The sequence below is a fragment of the Rhinatrema bivittatum genome, chromosome 2, assembly GCF_901001135.1.
Source record: "Rhinatrema bivittatum chromosome 2, aRhiBiv1.1, whole genome shotgun sequence".
NCBI lineage: Eukaryota > Metazoa > Chordata > Amphibia > Gymnophiona > Rhinatrematidae > Rhinatrema > Rhinatrema bivittatum.
In genome coordinates, this window is record NC_042616.1 from 38,629,849 (window position 1) to 38,647,538 (window position 17,690).

The window sequence follows — 17,690 nt, forward strand, 5'->3', positions numbered from 1 at the left end:
CTCCGCTGCCCGAGAGAACACCCTGGCCGCGAAACTGCAGAGTATTTTGGGGTTTTTTTTTTTTAACAAAAAAAAAAATCAGGAAAAAAACTTCAGCAGTTGTAGCTGCCAAGGCAGCGGCTGCAGGCTGAAGGGAAGGGAGCCAGTCCCCCAGCTATTACCCAGCACCAAAGGAGCAACTTTTGGGGTCCCCAACCCCTGCTCACTGTACGCCTACAACCAGGGGAGGATGGTCCCACCAGGACCTAAACAACCTCCTGGGAGGCTAGACCTAATAATATTCTCTTTTCCTGTATTTTTTTTTTTTTAGGCTGGGTACAGAACCGCAGGTTTTACACCACTTTAATCTGCTGGAGACAGAGAAATACTGAAGAGAAGCAGGTGGCACACCGGATTAAGAAGTTTTTCTCTGTCTCCATCTGCTGGAAGGGAGGCAAAACCCAGGAGTCTGGACTGATAGGAAAATTGGTTCTTACCTGCTAATTTTCATTCCTGTAATACCACAGATCAGTCCAGACCAGTGGGTCGTGTATTCCTACCAGCAGAAGGAGTCAGAGAACAAAAACTTTGGGCACTGCTACATAACAGAGTGCCACCTGCAGTCCCTCAGTATTGGTCTGTACCCAAGCAACTAACCTTACTAAAGGGCGAAGGGGGTTGCAACCTAAAAACACAAAACATCAACCCCTCACCTGTAAAGGAGAAAACAGAAAAACCACTAGTGCCACCTCGGAACCTGCTCTTCAAGAGCATCTGCAATAGAACAAATTTCTTTCTTCAGAAAAACATCACCTCTCAAGGCAGTCTTTCGGAATCTGAAATACGAGTGCGCCTCTGGACTGATCTGTGGTATTACAGGAACGAAAATTAGCAGGTAAGAACCAATTTTCCTTTCCTGAACATACCCAGATCGGTCCAGATTAGTGGGATGTACCCAAGCCACTCTACACTGGACGGGAACTCGAAAGACCGGCACGCTGAACACTCTTAACGAAGGATGATTCATCTTGCACCCTAACATCCAAACAATAATGCTTGGTGAAAGTGTGAAGGGAGGACCAAACCGCCACTCTGCAGATTTCCTTTGGTGACAGAAGCTGACACTCAGCCCAGGAGATAGCCTGGGCCCTAGTGCAATGAGCTCTCAGACCAAAGGGGACCTGACGCCCTCGGGCAACATAGGCCGAGCAGATAGCCTCCTTAATCCAGTGCAAATTCGTCGCCTTAGAAGACTTGTCACCTTTCTTAGATTCACCGATCAAGACAAACAGATGGTCTGACCACCGGAAGTCATTGGTAACCTCCAAATAGCACAAAAGAGCGCGACGCACATCCAAAAGATGAAGCTCCTTCTCCTGAGGGGAATCCCGGGATCACTGCAGGAATCCTGGCAGATCCACTGCCTGATTAACATGAAAGGCAGACATCACCTTGGGAACAAAAGAAGGAACTGTGCGCAGAGAAATTATATCATCGTAAATCCTAAGGAAAGGATCCCGACATGACAAAGCCTTCAACTCTGAAATCTGTCGCGCAGAACAAATAGCTACCAGGAAAACGGCCTTCAAGGTCAAATTCTTAATCAGAGCCCTGCGAAAAGGCTCAAAGGGGGCTCGGCAAAGCACACTAAGCACCAGGTTCAAGCTCCAATCTGGACATAACGAGTGGACGGGAGGGCATAAATGTTTGGCTCTCTTGAGGAACCATGAAATATCTGGGTGAACCTCCAGCGACCAACCGTGAAACCTGCCCCTTAAGGCACCAAAGGCCACTACCTGGACCCGAAGGGAATTGAAAGCCAAACCCTTAGCCAACCCCTGTTGAAAGAAATCCAACACCTGGGGAACCTCCGTTGACAATGGATCCAGGGAGCGCTGGAGGTACCATGCCTCAAACATTTTCCAACATAGGCCATAGAAGTAGCCGGTCGATGCGCCTGAAGAAGAGTGGAAATGACCTGCTCTGAATATCTCCTCAGTCGCAATCATTGCCTCTCAAAAGCCAAGCCACGAGAGAGAAGTGATCCTCCTGATCTGAAAATATGGGACCCTGACAGAGCAGGCACGGGAGATGAGCCAGTTGCAGGGGACCTTCCAGCGCTATTCGAACTAGGTCCGCAAACCATGGACGACTTGGCCACTATGCTGCCTGGATGTCTCTCTATGCGTCGGAGAAGCTGACCGATGAGAGGCCAGGGGGGGAAGGCATAGAGAAGAATTCCTGTGGGCCAAGGACACACTAGGGCATCTAATCCTACCGAGCCCACCTCTCGTTGTCGACTGAAAAAGCATTCTGTCTTTGCATTGGTCCGAGTTGCCATCAGATCCAACTGAGGCACGCCCCACATGGCGCAAATGAGGTTCCAAGCTTCGGGAGCTGGCTCCCACTCCCGCGGATCGAGCTGTTGCCTGCTGAGGAAGTCCGCCTGAACATTTTCCACTGCTGTGACACGCAACGCGGCGATTCCTTTGAGATGGTGCTCCGCCCAAGTGAACAAAAGCCTTGCTTCCAGCGCCACCGTGAGACTCCTTGTCCCGCCTTGCCGGTTGATGTAAGCTACCGTCGTCGTGTTTTCTGAGAACACTCGAACCATTCTATTCTCAACTAGGGGCAGAAATGCTCGCAGGGCCAATCGGACAGCCCTCATCTCAAGGTGGTTGATGGACCAGGATCTTTCCTTTGGGGACCAAAGACCTTGAGCGGATTTGTTTAGACAACTTACTCCCCAGCCTGACAGACTGGCATCTGTGGAGATAACCACTTAATTCGGCGGATCCAAATCCACTCCCTGTTCCAGGTTGCTGCGCAAAAACCACCATGATAGACTGACTCTGGAAGCAGAAACAATGGTACATGGAACTGTTTTGACACCGGGCTCCACCTAGACAATAGTGCACGCTGCAATGGCCGCAAATGAGCAAACGCCCACGGGACCAAATCCAAGGTGGAGACCATGGATCCCAGGATTTGTAAGTGATGCCAAACCATCAGATTCTTCCTCTGAAGGAGGGCCTTGACATGATCTTTCAACTTCGTCACACAGTCCGATACTAGAAAAACCTTGCCTTGGGAGGTATCGAAAAGCACTCCCAACTAAACCAGCGACTGAGTGGGCTCCAAGTGACTTTTCTGGACATTTATGACCCAGCCGAGCGACTGCAAGGTGAGCATCACCCTCTGGACAGATCTCTCACAGTCCTCCCGTGACTTCACTTGAATCAACCAGTCGTCTAGATACAGGTGAACTAGGACTCCCTCCTTGCGCAGGAACGCCGCCACGACCACCATGACCTTGGTGAAGGTACGTGGAGCCGTCGCCAGGCCGAAAGGAAGAGCTTGAAACTGGAAATGTTGACCCAGCATCTTGAATCGGAGATACCGCTGGTGATCCTGGTGGATCGGGATGTAGAGATACGCCTCGGTGAGGTCTAAGGATGTGAGAAGCTCCCCTTTGCGCACAGCGGCCACCACTGTCCTCAAGGTCTCCATGTGAAAACAGGGGACTCGCAGACACTGTTTCATCGTCTGCAAATCCAGAATAGGACGAAAGGTGCCCTCTTTCTTGGGAACCACAAAGTACATCGAATACCGTCCCTTGCCCTATTCCGCTAGGGGAACTGAAACAATGGCCCTGAGCTCAAGAAGCTGTTGTAGAGTCCCCTGCACTGCCTCACGTTTGGCCCGCAAAGCTACACGAGACTCCACAAAGGCCTCACGCACCGGGCGTGAAAACTCGAGAGTGTAACTGTCCCGGACCACTTCCAAGACCCAGTGGTCCGAGGTAATCCTTGCCCACTCCATGTAAAAGCTCGACAATCTGCCTCCGATAGCGTCTACAATGGAATGGGTGCCCCTGGCTTCATTGGGAGAGTTTTCCACGTCCAGCACCCTGTCGCGTGGACTCTCTGCCTGGGCGACGATCAGGCAGAGAGGATTACTGACGCCCCGGGGCCGGCCTGGACCCCAAAGGAGCTGAAGACCTACCAGTGTGAAATCTGCGAGAGTCCCGAAAATGAGTTTTCGAGGGGAAAAAACCTTCCCTGAAGGTTTCCTATCCTCCGGAAGCCGGTTGCCCTTGGACTCACCAAGTAATTTTACCAATTGGTCCAGGTCCTCCCCAAAGAGAAGCTTGCCCTTAAAGGGGAGGTTACAGAGCTGAGACTTGGAAGACAAACCTGCTGACCAATTCTGCAACGAGAGGTGTCTACGAGCCGTGACAGCGAATACCATACTACATGCCGAGGTCCAAACCAAATCATAAAAAAGCATCTGCCTCCAATCGCGCAGTCTGCAAGGGCCCACTCGGAGCCGTGGATGTCTCCTGAACCCAACAAAGGCAGGCTCTCTGCATGAGGATGGCACAAATAGCCGCCCGGAGACTCAGCATGGAGACCTCGAAGACTCGCTTAAGCTAAATCTCCACCTTGCGGAGATTCTGCGCAGCAGCCCCGGCCACAGGAATGGTGGCCTTCTTAGTCACGGCAGACACAGCCTCGTCCACCTTCGGTACCATCAGAAGATCCAAAACATCTTGCGATAGGGGGTAAAGTTTTGCCATCGCTCTACCCACTCTACCCGCATCTGGCGAGTCCCATTCCTGGGTCACCAGCTTGCGGACCTTCTTTGGGAACGGGAAGGAAGTAATCAGTCCCTGAATCCCATCCAGGACCGGGTTAACTCCTTCGCTGTCTGACTCTTCCTGCGGCACCTTGATCCCCAGGACCTCCAAGATCTGGGGGATGAGAGGTCGGAGCTCCTCCCGCTTAAACAAGCGCATCACGCTGGGATCATCGCCCTCTGAGGGTGGCAGCTCATTTGGGTCCGGGTCATCCTGGTTCCCATCGCCCATATTATGGGTGAGTCCCGGATCCTGATCTACAATGACAACCGTGGTATCTCCGAGCAGGGACAGCAACCTATCCTCAACTCGGGCCCCCTGCCAAACCCCTGAAAGTTGCTGAAGGTCCAGGGGCCCAGTGGATAGCCGCTTGGGTGGAAGCTCCAGACAGAATGTCCAGCTGTGCTGCTCTCTTCAGTATCGCCTGTTTCTTAGCCAGGAATGCCTGGTGCAGCAGCAGCAGCACAAACTCTGGACAGAAGTCCCCCGAGTCACCACCTCCCTGAGCACAGAGGTCATCCCCAAAGGAGCAAACCTGCTCTACAGGGGATAGAATGGGAGGGGCGTCCTCCTCCCACAACCTTCACTGCGAGCCCTCCTCCTCTGCTGAGAAACAAAGCCCTTGCCTGCCAGGCCTCTCCCCCGACGATGTTCCCTCCTGCCCCGAAGTACAGGCTGCACAGAGGGAAAAAGAATCCAGGGCCTGTGTTGCTGTGCCACATGCACGGCATGTCGATATTTTTACTTGGGGCGCCATGAGCCGGCCCGCGCAGCATGCGGTCGTCGGCAAAGGGTATCAGTGCCTGAAAAGCTTTTATTCTCTGCCTCCATCTGCTGGCAGGGATGCAAAACCCGCTTGTCTGGACTGATCTAGAGTATGAACAGGAATGTGCTTTAAATGCATGTTAATGAATGTTACCATTAATTCAATTCGGCATGTTAATCCACGTTAATGTTAATGTGGAATTAACAAACGAATGCAAACAAAAAAAAAAAAGTTAATGAGTTGTGTTGTTTGCAAAGTCATGCAGGTCAGCTCATTAATATTAAAGTTGGTTATCACAATGCACATAACAATAAAGCAATTTAAATTAACCCAGCAGTAACACAGAAACTTATCTGCCAACTCCCATTATGTCTTTGTGCCTAAATCAAGCAGCACAGCCCTCACTGAACATGCTGCCCCTGGCAGCTCCAATCCACACCCCTGCTAGGTACCCCCCCACAGCCAACATAACCCATCCAAAGCAGGGAATCGCACAATGCAGGCAAGGCAGAGGATGTTGGGCCTCTTGTCCCCACAGTGCTGAGTGCCTGAATGGCGCTAGCTGACCTCAGTACAGAGCATGTCCAGGAGGAATCTGATACTTGCTTGTTACAGGAGGGTGAATCTCTTCAGTCGTCTCCGACTCAGGAGGATCCATGAAAGGCAGATCTTCCTCTTGTTTAACGCTCAGTGAGAACACAGATGTTACAATCGGAAGGCCTGCGATGAGAAAAACAAACAAGGAGTCACTGAGGACCTGCTCGTATTAGGCAATGGATCTGATGTCTCCAAATGCAAAACCCTATAAACCCAAAACATTTACTTACGACTGGTGGAGTCATTCAGCTTTTCTTTTCCCTTCCACTCATAATGTTGAGTGAAAAACTTCTCATCTTCCTTTTTAATCTTGAACATAACGTCAGGATTAATAATTGAATAACCTGACAATAAAAAAACAGCAGCAAAATTACGTTGCGCATTTCTTCTGGTAGATTACAGTAAAGTCCTAAAGGCTCCCTGGCCCAGTTATTTCTATTCAAGACCCTCTTAGATGGAGGAATTTCTCCTTCTATTTGCATTTTTACTCCACCCTTTCAACCCCTCGAGAGCTTACCCAAAGTGTCTTACAACAATTTTAAAGGTACAAAACAGATCTCATAAAAGCAACTCATTATTTTATTTGTGAACCGTATTTCATCTAAAATCCTAACGTACCATGAAGAGAAAATAAAGCATCATTTGATAGAGTTTTTAGTGATTGCACTTGGTGGAAATGAGATTCTCTGCCGTCATTTGCGAAGAATCCCAGTAAAAACAAAACAAGTTTGCTTACCGTAAACGTTGTTTCCGTAGATAGCAGGATGAATTAGCCATGCTGTCATGGGATCTGTCAATCAGGTCCGGGAGGCGAAGCTTGATAAAGCAGAGGTTAGTTTTTTGTACCCTCTGCGGCTGCACGAGGGTTCCCGCGCAGGAAGTACAGGTTCTCCTCAGTCTGTGATTAAGCAGTGATGGATCGAAGAAGCATGGTGATTGCCAGGGAGGAGGGTGGGTCAGCATGGCTAATTCATCCTGCTATCTACGGAAACAACGTTTACGGTAAGCAAACTTGTTTTTTCCCGTCGATAGCAGGGCTGAATTAGCCATGCTGTCATGGGAGTCACAAGCTCCCAATCACGTTCAGATTTTCCTGTTCTGGGAACGTGATAACAGAGAGTGTGGCAATCACTTTGCATGAGCTGCCGCGGATTGTAGGATTGTTTGACCTAAACTTGCATCCACCGAAGTTTGCTGATCTAAGCAGTAGTGCGCAGTAAAGGTGTGTAAGGAAGTCCATGTAGCCGCCTTACAGATGTTTATAAGCTGTATGTTCTTGAGGTGTGCCCATGACGTTGTTAGAGCACGAACCTGATGTGCTTTGGGCTTTAGCAAGAGAAGCCTATTTTATTTGTTGTAGCAGAATTGAATGCATTGGACTATCCAGCTTGATATGGTGCGTTTCGAGACTGGTAGCCCCGGAGCCTTAGGGTCAAAGGACAGAAATAGTTGCGATGGGCGTGACGAAGAGGTCGTTCTATTTCTGTAGTATGCTAACGCCCTTTTGCAGTCTAGGGTGTGAAGCAGCGTCTCTCGTGCAGTGATATGGGGTTTTGGAAAAAACGTCGGTAGTTCTATATTTTGATTAAGGTGAAAGTGAGAAATGACTTTCGGTAAGAAGGAGGGATGCGTTCTAAGTACTACCTTTTGGTGAAAGAATTGCAAGTATGGTTCATAATGTACCAGTACCTGTAGTTCACGGACTCGTCTTGCTGAGGTGACTGCAACCAGGAATACCACCTTCCATGTTAGGTATTTTATATGCGCTGATTCCAACGGCTCAAAGGGGGGAAGCATCAGCTGTTCTAAGACTGTGTTGACATTCCAAGGAACTGCCGGTTTCGTAGTTGGAGGTCTAAGATGTAATAGCCCTTTTAGGAAACGGGCAAGAAGACGATGAGCTGCTATAGTACCATGATTATATGGCCTGTGGTAGGCTGCGATAGCACTGAGGTGAACTCGAATAGAAGCCGTGGCTAAGCCTTGATCATATAGAGTATGGAGATAGTCCAACAACTGCTGTGGTGTACAATCTATGGGTGATATATGCTTGGATATACACCATGTGGTATACCTTTTCCACTTGTAATGGTAATTTCGTCGAGTGGAGGGTTTCCTTGATTCCAGCAGAATAAGTTGGGCGTTGTGGGATACGTTTTGTCCTGTTAGTAGCCACCTGTCAATCTCCACGCTGTTAAGTGAAGGGAGGAATGTAGTGGATGTAGAAGAGTTCCCTGTTCCTGCAACAGGAGATCCGGCCGATGTGGAAGTTGAATTGGGGTGTCGCTCGATAAGTGAAGGAGGTAACTGTACCATGGCTGTCGTGGCCAGGCCGGGGCGATGAGAATCAATTGAGCCTTGTCCGCTATGCATTTCTGAATTGTCCTGGTGATCAGGGGTATGGGAGGAAAGGCGTATAGCAGACCTGATGACCACGGGATGAGGAAGGCATCCTGAGCCATTCGGAATTTGCTGGGACATATGGAACAGAAACTTGGAAGTTGTGTGTTGCGTTCCGTCGCAAATAGGTCTATCGATGGCGTCCCCCATCTGTTGAATATACGGAGCGCCACCTCCGAATTGAGGGACCATTCGTGGGGATGGAAGATGTGACTTAACCTGTCCGCTCTCGTGTTCGCGATGCCGGGTAGGTAAGTGGCTTGTAGATGTATGCAATATTGGTGTGCAAACTGGAAGATGAATAGTGTTTCCTTGCACAGGGTCCAAGAGCCCGATCCTCCTTGCTTGTTGATGTAGAACATCGCCACTTGATTGTCAGTGTAGACCATGACTCTGCGGCCCTTTAGAAATTATTGAAAAGCTTGCAGAGCGTTGCGAATTGCTCGAAGTTCCAACAAGTTGATTTGCATCGTTTGTTCTGTTAAGAACCACAGACCTTGTGTCTCGTGTATTTCTAGACGCGCCCCCCAGCCTTTCCGTGAGGCGTCTGTAGTTAGGACTGAATTGTGAATGGGCGGTCGGAACAAGGCTCCCTTCGCAAGTGTGGACGGAAGGAGCCACCAAGAGATGTCCTTCCTCATTTCTGTGGTGAGGACGATTGGTTGTGTGAGGGGCTGAAAGTGTTGCTTCCACTGTCGTTTGAGTCCCCACTGTAGTCGTCTCATGTGTAACTTGGTATTTGGAACTAGAAAATTGGCCGCTGCCATGTGCCCGAGAACGACTAGGACTTGTCTTGCTGACGTGGATGGTTTCGGCAGCAAGTTCTGCAAGAGTTGTCACAGCTGTATTTGTCTGTCCTGTGGCAGATATGCTCTGGATTGAGTGGTATCCAGATACGCGCCTATGAATTGCAGTTGTTGTGTCAGTTGCAGGTGAGACTTTTGGAAGTTGACCACTAATCCCAGTCGTTGCAAGCATTGAAGAATTAGACGGAGTTGACTCTGGAGCAGATCCTGGGTCGGAGCCACTATGAGCCAGTCGTCTAGGTAAGGGAAGATTGTCATCCCTTGTTGTCTGAGGTGAGCCACCACCACTACCATGCACTTGGTGAATACTCTGGGTGCAGCTGATAGCCCAAAAGGGAGTACCCTGTACTGGTAATGCTGGTGCTTGTAGCGAAAGCATGGGTACTGCCAAGAGGAAGGGTGGATTGGAAATTGGGTATATGCATCCTTCAGGTCGATGGAACACATCCAGTCGTTGGGCTGCAGTAGGGGTAGAATTGACTTCAGGGATACCATCTTGAATTTTTCCTTGATCAGGAATTTGTTGAGTTCCCGTAGATCTAAGATGGGTCTTAGGCCTCCCGATTTTTTGGGGATCAAGAAGTACGGGGAATAAAAACCTTGATTGTGGTTGTTCTTGGCTAGAAGTGCAATGGCCTTTTCCTGACATAGATGAGAGATCGCCTGCTCGAGTTGTGGTTGATCCCGTGCAGTCCGTACGGAGGGAAACTGAGGTAGTTGCTGTTTCGTTCGAAATTGAAGACGATACCCCTGACTCACAATGTCCAGCACCCATTGGTCTGATGTTATTTGTTTCCAAACCGAAAGACACGACTGGATTCTCCCTGGTGGTGGTACATGGTGCGATGGTGGCTTCAGGCTCAAAAAGACTGGGTAGGCTTAGGGGCCGTCGATTGTTGTTGGCTCTGTTGACGTTGAGTACGCAGCTTGCCTCTTCGAGGAAGATGTGATGATTGTTGGTGAGGTTGTTGTCTTTGATAAATTGGGTACGTCTGAGAATGGTATCCCTGGTATGATCTGAAAGGTCGACGTCCATAGGACGATTTACGCGGGTATGGGTAGAACCGCTTAGAGGAATGGTAAGTTGGTTGCGTTTGCAACGATTGTACCGCTAATGCCTCATCCTTGAGCTTACCAACTGTCTCCTGCAGCTTTGTGCCAAACAGGTTTTCCCCTGTACAGGGAAGATTAGCCAGTTTTTCATGGACATCTTCTCTGATGGAACTGGAACGGAGCCACGCCGTCCTGCGTGCCGCTATGGCTGTTGCGGAAGCTCTCGAAGAGGTCTCCATGCCCTCATAGACGGAGCAGAGGAGGTGCCTAGAGCACTCTTCCATGTCATGCAGGGTTTGAGGCAATTGTTCTCCTGTGGTTGAAAGCAAGCCCTTTGTCGCTTGAATGCACTCGTACATGTATTGCACCATGTAAAATTGGTGATGCATGATGCGTGTGGTGAGCATTGCATTCTGGTAGATCTTTCGTCCCACCTCATCTAGGTATTTGTGGTCCTTGTTTGGTGGATAAGTTGCATGTAGTTTAGGTTTTTTAAACCTTTGTATTGCGGACTCCACTACTACGGACTCATGTTGTAGTTGTGGGAATGCATAAGGGACCTCTTTTCTGATTCGGAATTTGATGTCTGATTTTCTTGACACTGCCTGTATTGTTTGTGGAGTCTCCCACGATTTCAAGAGTAGACGATGAAGTAAATCGTGGGGTGGAAGAGTTGTAGGCTCTCCGGGAACATCAAAGATTTTTAATAAACCCAGGGTTTCCGCTCTGGGGTCAGGCTCCTTTTGAATCTGCAAGTGGAGGATGTTTCCTATCTTCTCCAAAAACCTTGGATATGAAAGATCCTCAGGTGGGGAATAAGGTTCTTGTTGGCCTTCTGGTGTGTCCGAGGGAAACCCAGTTGATGAGGTGGGGGAGTCAGAGAGGGAGTCATAGTGTTCTCGTGAGTCGGAATGTGCAGGCGAATGTTGTGGATTCGGTTCCGTAGGGGAGGAAGGTTTCTCGCCTGCCTCGTCTATCGGGGGCGAAACCCCCGGTTCTGGTTTTGACTCGGACGAATCTTTGCCTATGGCAAATGATGCTTCTATTGCTTCATAAAACCCTGCCACGGATTGTGATAATTGCCAAAAGGCATTTTTGGTCACCTGTGGCATAGGCGGGTTAGTTGGTCTCTGGTCGTGTTGATCTTTCAGAGGTCTAGAAGCATCTTCCGGTAGCTCCGAGGCACTGGTCGGCGATGGAGAAGCCTGAGACGACGTGAGGCAGATGGGCGAATCGTGATTACGTCGATGAGACACTAATGACGACCTAGACGTGGAAGGACTGATGTCCGTGGCTTTGTGAGGTTTGAGAGCAGGATGACTGTGTGGTTCTTGAACCCGTTTCCGTTTGTGGTGCCGAGTGTGGGACTCGGATGGGCTATGGGTTCTCCTTGAGCTGTGAGGAGAAGAACTGGATTTTCGGTGTCTAGAGTCGCTTGAAGTAGACTTCTGGCTATCCGGTTGTTTGCGCTTGCGATTTTTCTCCTCTGTAGCTGAAACCGCTGCTCCTGATAAGGAATATAACTTCGATCTCCTTCCTGTTTGCACTGTCACAAATGACCCCGTCTTAGGCAGTAGTCCTTTCTGCGTGATTGATATTGTCCTCCGTTTGGATGACTGCAGTGTCGATTGCAACACTGATGGTTTCAGTGCCGCATGGCGCGGTGGTTCCGGCGCCGCATGGCGCGATGAGTCCTGCACCACATGGCATGGTGGTTCCCGTGTCGCAGGGCGCGGTGGTTCCGGCGTAACTGGACACAATGCCTTCTGCGGCATATGAGGCGGCGCTGTCGGTTCCTTGTGGCGCGAAGACTTCTGCGCCGTGCGATATCGGTGCCGCGTAACACGCCGCCCTCTCCGGCATCATTTTACGCCCCACTTTGTACGGCTCTGTTGACGGCGCCGACGTGCGCTGTTTGTGTTTGTGCGTGCGGTGGCGCGGCGATCTTCCCCGTCTCGAGTGGAAGTTGAGTGACTGGAAGATCTGCTGTGGTCGGGGGCTGGAAGTCGAGTGACTGGAAGATCTGCTGTGGTCGGGGGCTACAGAGCCCTGTTCCCCCTGTACCTGGATGTCTCTGGGTCTCGAGGTGTCCGAAGCAGCTCTCGATGCTGAGTACTTTAATTTCTTCACCGGTCCCGGTGAAGAGTGGGCCTCCGACGGCTCTGAAGTGCTTAATAGCTCTCGTAAGCGGTAGGCCCTCTGCCGTTTGGCCCTCGGCGACATTTTAGAGCAATGTTCACAATTTGGAACGTCGTGGGTGCTACCGAGGCAACGGTAACACCGGTCATGACCGTCCGTGACAGACATTACTCGATTGCAGCGGCAGCATTTAAACCCTGATTTCGACATGAGGAGAATGTCAGCTCCGCGTGCGATCCCGCGCGCGGAAGAAACAGACTGAGGAGAATCTGTACTTCCTGCGCGGGAACCCACGCGCAGCCGCAGAGGGTACAAAAAACTAACCTCTGCTTTATCAAGCTCCGCCTCCCAGACCTGATTGACAGATCCCATGACAGCATGGCTAATTCAGCCCTGCTATCGACGGGAAAATGAAATAAGTGAACTGCAGATGTCAATCTGAGAAACATGATGGCAGAAAAAAAAGACCACACAGCCTCTGCCCATTTCTACAATCCCTCCCCTGTCTTCTCTGCTAGCACATGCCCTCCCAGGAAAAAGAGGAGGCAGCTTCTTGTTAACAGCATTCAAAAAGGAAATTCCCCTTCCATGAGCCATAAAGATAACTCTACCTAGAGGCCAATGAGAGAGAAAAAGGGGACTGCTGGACGCACCAACAATTCGGATGGTCTGCCTGGTTCAGAAAGGATTTTCTCTGTTGCCGGTCCAGTGATACGAAACTCTTTGCCACTAACGTTTTGTGAGTTACAGAGTATACAAAACCTTTTAAGAACTACTCAAGACATACTTACTCCATCAGGCATTTGACGTTTGAGGCAGGTAGTACTGAGTGCACGTTGATTCTGTGCTGTTTTTTTCTGGTATTTCAGTTTTGGTTTTTTTTAAGGTTGTAGGTACTTTATTTATGAATGGATATGATGGAAGCTGCCTAGAGCTGTGTTTAGGCAGCATATACATTTTTTAAAATAAATATGTGACCCGTGACATCTGCTTACCACTTGGAGGCTTTCCAGGCTGTACAGTATAGTGATCTAGTGCAGCTGGCTGAGAACCAGGGAAACCTGGGTTCAAATCCTACTTCCCACTGATGCACCTTGTTACCTTGGGCAAGTCACTTCGCCCTCCACTGCCTCAGGTACCAACTTACAGGCCGATACAGTTAAAGCGCGCTCAGCTGAGCGCACTGTTTAACCTGAGGTTGGACGCACATTTTGGACGCACGGCCACTACCCCTTATACAATAGGGGGTTTAGCGCATCCAAAATGTGCGTCCAATTCCCCCCTCCCTCCCCGAAACTAACAGTGCTCACTGCATGCAAATGCATGTTGAGGCTATTAGCTATTCGCCCCAGATACAGACAAAAAAAAAAAAAAAAAAAAGTGTGCACCCGATCCGCACATCTTACGCTCAGAAATTAACGCCTGCCCAAGAGCAGCCCAAAATAACATACAGAAAAGCAGAAAAAGCAGAAAAAAAGCGTATAGAAAAGCAGAAAAAAAAAATTAAAAAGAAGTGTGCCAGCGGTCAGGTTAGGAAAATGAACACTCAATTTTACGAGCATCCATTTTCCTAACCCGCTGACAGCCACCTCTCCTGGACTTCCGCTGCTAAGGAGGCGCTAGGGGTGCGCTATTGTCCCCAGCGCCTCCTTTTTAGCGCAAAAGAAAATCATTCCTTACCTGCTAATTTTCATTCCTGTAGTACCACGGATCAGTCCACACCATGGGTTATGTCCCCCTTCCAGCAGATGGAGTCAGAGCAAAAACTGAAAGGGCACCCGCACATAAGCTGGTGCGACCTCTGCGTCCATTCAGTATTAAGAATATCAAAGCAAGAAAGAAAAACAGTTGGAAGTCAAACTAAACTTCAAATGTAACTATGTAAGTACCAGCAACAACAACTTGCAAAAAGGAACCATCAATCCTTTACAATCGGTACTGAATTGAATTAAAGAGTATTCGAGCTGAGAGACACTCCCAATTCCCGAAATATTTAGGGAGGGCGTCTAGACTGATCTGAGGTACTACAGGAACGAAAATTAGCAGGTAAGGAATATAATTTTCTTTTCTCTGTAAGTACCCGGATCAGTCCAGACCGTGGGATGTACCAAAGCTTCCCTACATAGGGTGGGCCCTGGATAGCCCAGCTCGAATGACCTGAGCATCAAAGAAGCCAAAGACCAATGGTTGGAGATTTAAGCGGTAGTGGTGCGCAAAAGTGTGCAATTATTTCCAGGTAGCTGCTCTGCATATCTCCTGCAGAGAGACTGCTTGGCTCTCTGCCCAGGAAGCTGCTTGCGCACGGAGCGAATGAGCTTTGATGCCTTCTGGAAGAGACCTTCTAGCACCAATATACACTGAAGAGATTGCTTCCTTTAGCCAACGAGCTATGGTGGTTTTAGAAGCCTTGTTTCCTCTGTTGGGACCGCTCCACAAGACAAAAAGATGGTCCGATAAACGGAAGTCATTAGTCACCTCCAGATAACGAATGAGGACACACTTGACATCCAGTCGCCTAAGTTCTCTGGAATTATCGTCAGAGAAAGAGGGCAACTCCACCGACTGATTTAAACGAAAGGTCGAGACGACTTTTGGCAGGAAGGATGGCACTGTGTTCAAGGAAACTCCGGAGTCTGTGAAACGGAGGTACGGCTCACGACACGACAATGCTTGGAGTTCCTAGATCCTGCGGGCAGAACAAATAGACACCAGGAATACAGTCTTGAGAGTGAGATTCTTGAGTGTAGCTCTTCTTAGTGGTTCGAAAGGCGGGCCGCCCAGAATCCGAAGCACCAAATTTAGGCTCCAAGAGGGGCACAATGTGTGGACCAGTGGTTTCACGTGCTTTACCCCTTTCAAAAATCAGACTATGTCAGGATGTGAAGAAAGAGGAGCTCCCTCCAGGCGAGGGACTAGCGACCCGAGAGCCGCCATCTGGACTCTCAGGGAATTGTAGGCCAGTCCCTTTTCCAGGCCACGCTGTAAAAAGGAACGTACCTGTGGTACTGATGCACGATGTGGGAGTACATGCATGGATTCACACCAGGCCTCAAAAACCTTCCAGACCCGGACATATGAGATGGAAGTGGAAGTCTTTCTAGCCTTGAGGAGGGTGGAGATAACATCCTTTGGGTAACCTCGTCTCCTCAGCCCGCGCCTCTCAAAAGCCAGGCCGCAAGACAGAAGCGATCTGCCCGGTCGAAAAATACTGGACCCTGGCATAGAAGGTTCGGCAGATGTCTGAGACGAAGGGGGCCGTCCACTGCTAGATTGACCAGGTCCGCAAACTATGGTCTTCGAGGCCATTCTGGCGCTGTTAGAATCACTGACCCTTGGTAAATTTCTATCCTCCGGAGCACCTTTCTGACCAGGGGCCATGGCGGAAACACGTAGAGTAGAAGTCTTCGAGGCCAAGGGAGGGCTAGAGCATCCACGCCTTCTGCGCCGTGCTCCCTTCTGCGACTGAAGAAGCGCGGAGCTTTCACATTCTGTTGAGTGGCCATTAGGTCTAGATGGGGGGTTCCCCACCGGCTGAAGACAAGAGTCACTGCCTCCTCGGCTCAAGAAATCTGCTTGAACATTGTCCACCCCCCGCTATGTGCGACGCCGCCAGACGGGAGAGGTGGAGCTCCGCCCACTCCATCATCTTGTCCGTCTCCAGAGAGACATGCTGGCTCCTTGTCCGTCGGTTGACGTACGCTTCTGTGGTTGCGTTGTCAGAGAGAATATGGATGGCTCTGCCCTGAACCAGGGGGAGAAAACGCTTCAACGCGAGCTGAACCTTTCTGGTCTCCAGACGATTGATCAGTCATTCCGCTTGTGCAGCCGTCCAGCGCCCCTGAGTCAACTGCATCCCGCCGGAGAGGCTGGCATTGGTGGTAATGATCACCCACTGTGGGATCTCCAAATCCACTCCCTGCAACAAGTGATCCAGACTGAGCCACCAGATGAGGCTGTCCTTGGCAACCTCCAGCAGCGGCAGGGGCACTTGAAAATCCTGAGATACTGGCTTCCAGCGGGAGAGTAATGCTCTCTGCAAAGGATGCATATGCGCAAAGGCCCAAGGAACCACATCTATAGTTGAAGCCATAGAACCCAGTACCTGAAGGTAGTCCCAAGCTGTGGGGAGCGAGAGGCAACGGAAGCGCTGTACTTGAATGATAAGGGCCCAAGCTCGTTCCTGAAGAAGGAAGACCTTGCCCACCTTGGTATCGAAGCATGCCCCAAGAAAGTCTAGCGTCTGCGAGGGGGTAAGACTGCTCTTGGCAAAGTTGACGACCCACCCGAGAGAATGGAGAAGATGCAGGACTCTGCTGACCGCTCGCTGGCACAGGTCCCAGGACTTTGCTCGGATGAGCCAGACATCCAGGTAGGGGTGAACCAGAATTCCCTCTCTCCGGAGGGTCTCCACCACCACGACCATTATCTTGGTGAAGGTGCGGGGAGCGGTAGCCAGGCCGAAGGACAGGGCCTGAAACTGAAAATGCTGACCGAGGATCTTGAAGCAAAGGAAGCGTTGATGATCCTTTAGGATGGGGATATGAAGGTAAGCCTCCGTCAAGTCCAAGGAGGCTAGATATTTCCCTCGGTGCACTGCCACTATTACGGAGCGCAAGGTTTCCATTCTGAAGCGTGGTATCTTGAGGGTCCTGTTGACCATCTTGAGATCCAGTATTGGGCGGAAGGAACCTTCCTTCTTGGGAACTACAATGGCCTAATACTTGTTCCGGTGAGGGCACCGGGAGGATGGCCCCTAAGTTCGGAAGTCGGTCGAGCGTCTTTTTTTTTTTTTCCCCGAATAGTTGGTTAAAAAAGAAAAACATAATTCTGCTACCTCTCATGTATATGGTAAAATGTTTTGTAAAAATAATTGCTCTAGTTTTATTTTGGATCTCTCTCAGCAATTGTTTTGTAATCAGGAATACTAGATAACACTATGAGTGGAAAGATATTGGATTTAGTTATATCTCTTTTGTTGCTTTTTTTCAAAGGTACTAATTATGTGACACTTTAAATAATTATGTATATCCTGTTTTTCTTTTCAATCATTATACTGGATGAATATATTAATGGAAATATGCAAAAATTAATTTAAAAAAAAAAAAAAAAAAAGAAGGGCCTGAGTATTAACTTAAGTACCAACCTTATGAAAAACAAAGTTGAAGATGGCAAGACCTGAAATAGCCTTCTAGTGGAGGTGGTGGAGGCTATCGCTTAACAGATTGTGGGCATGCTGGGGAGGACAGGCATGAGAGGAAAAGGCATGAGAGGTCAGGTAAAAGATGGACGGAGAAGTAATTTGTGTCGGGCT

The 17,690-nt window shown here is 49.6% G+C and overlaps 2 protein-coding genes across 4 annotated transcripts in view; both read right to left on the bottom strand.

The window, feature by feature from the left end:
• LOC115083857 (zinc finger protein 271-like) overlaps positions 1 to 17,690 on the bottom strand; it is a 634,158-nt gene that overhangs the window by 265,470 nt on the left and 350,998 nt on the right. The gene's annotated exons all lie outside the window — the stretch shown is intronic.
• The window catches only part of LOC115083873 (zinc finger protein 436-like), a 75,436-nt gene that overhangs the window by 45,746 nt on the left and 12,000 nt on the right, over positions 1 to 17,690 (bottom strand). For both annotated transcript variants that reach the window (XM_029587925.1, XM_029587924.1), the window contains 2 exons: positions 6,212 to 6,325; positions 5,991 to 6,104 (listed from right to left, as the gene is read on the bottom strand). In XM_029587925.1, coding sequence (XP_029443785.1) covers positions 5,991 to 6,104; positions 6,212 to 6,325 — 228 coding nt within the window. The remainder of the gene's footprint in view (positions 1 to 5,990; positions 6,105 to 6,211; positions 6,326 to 17,690) is intronic.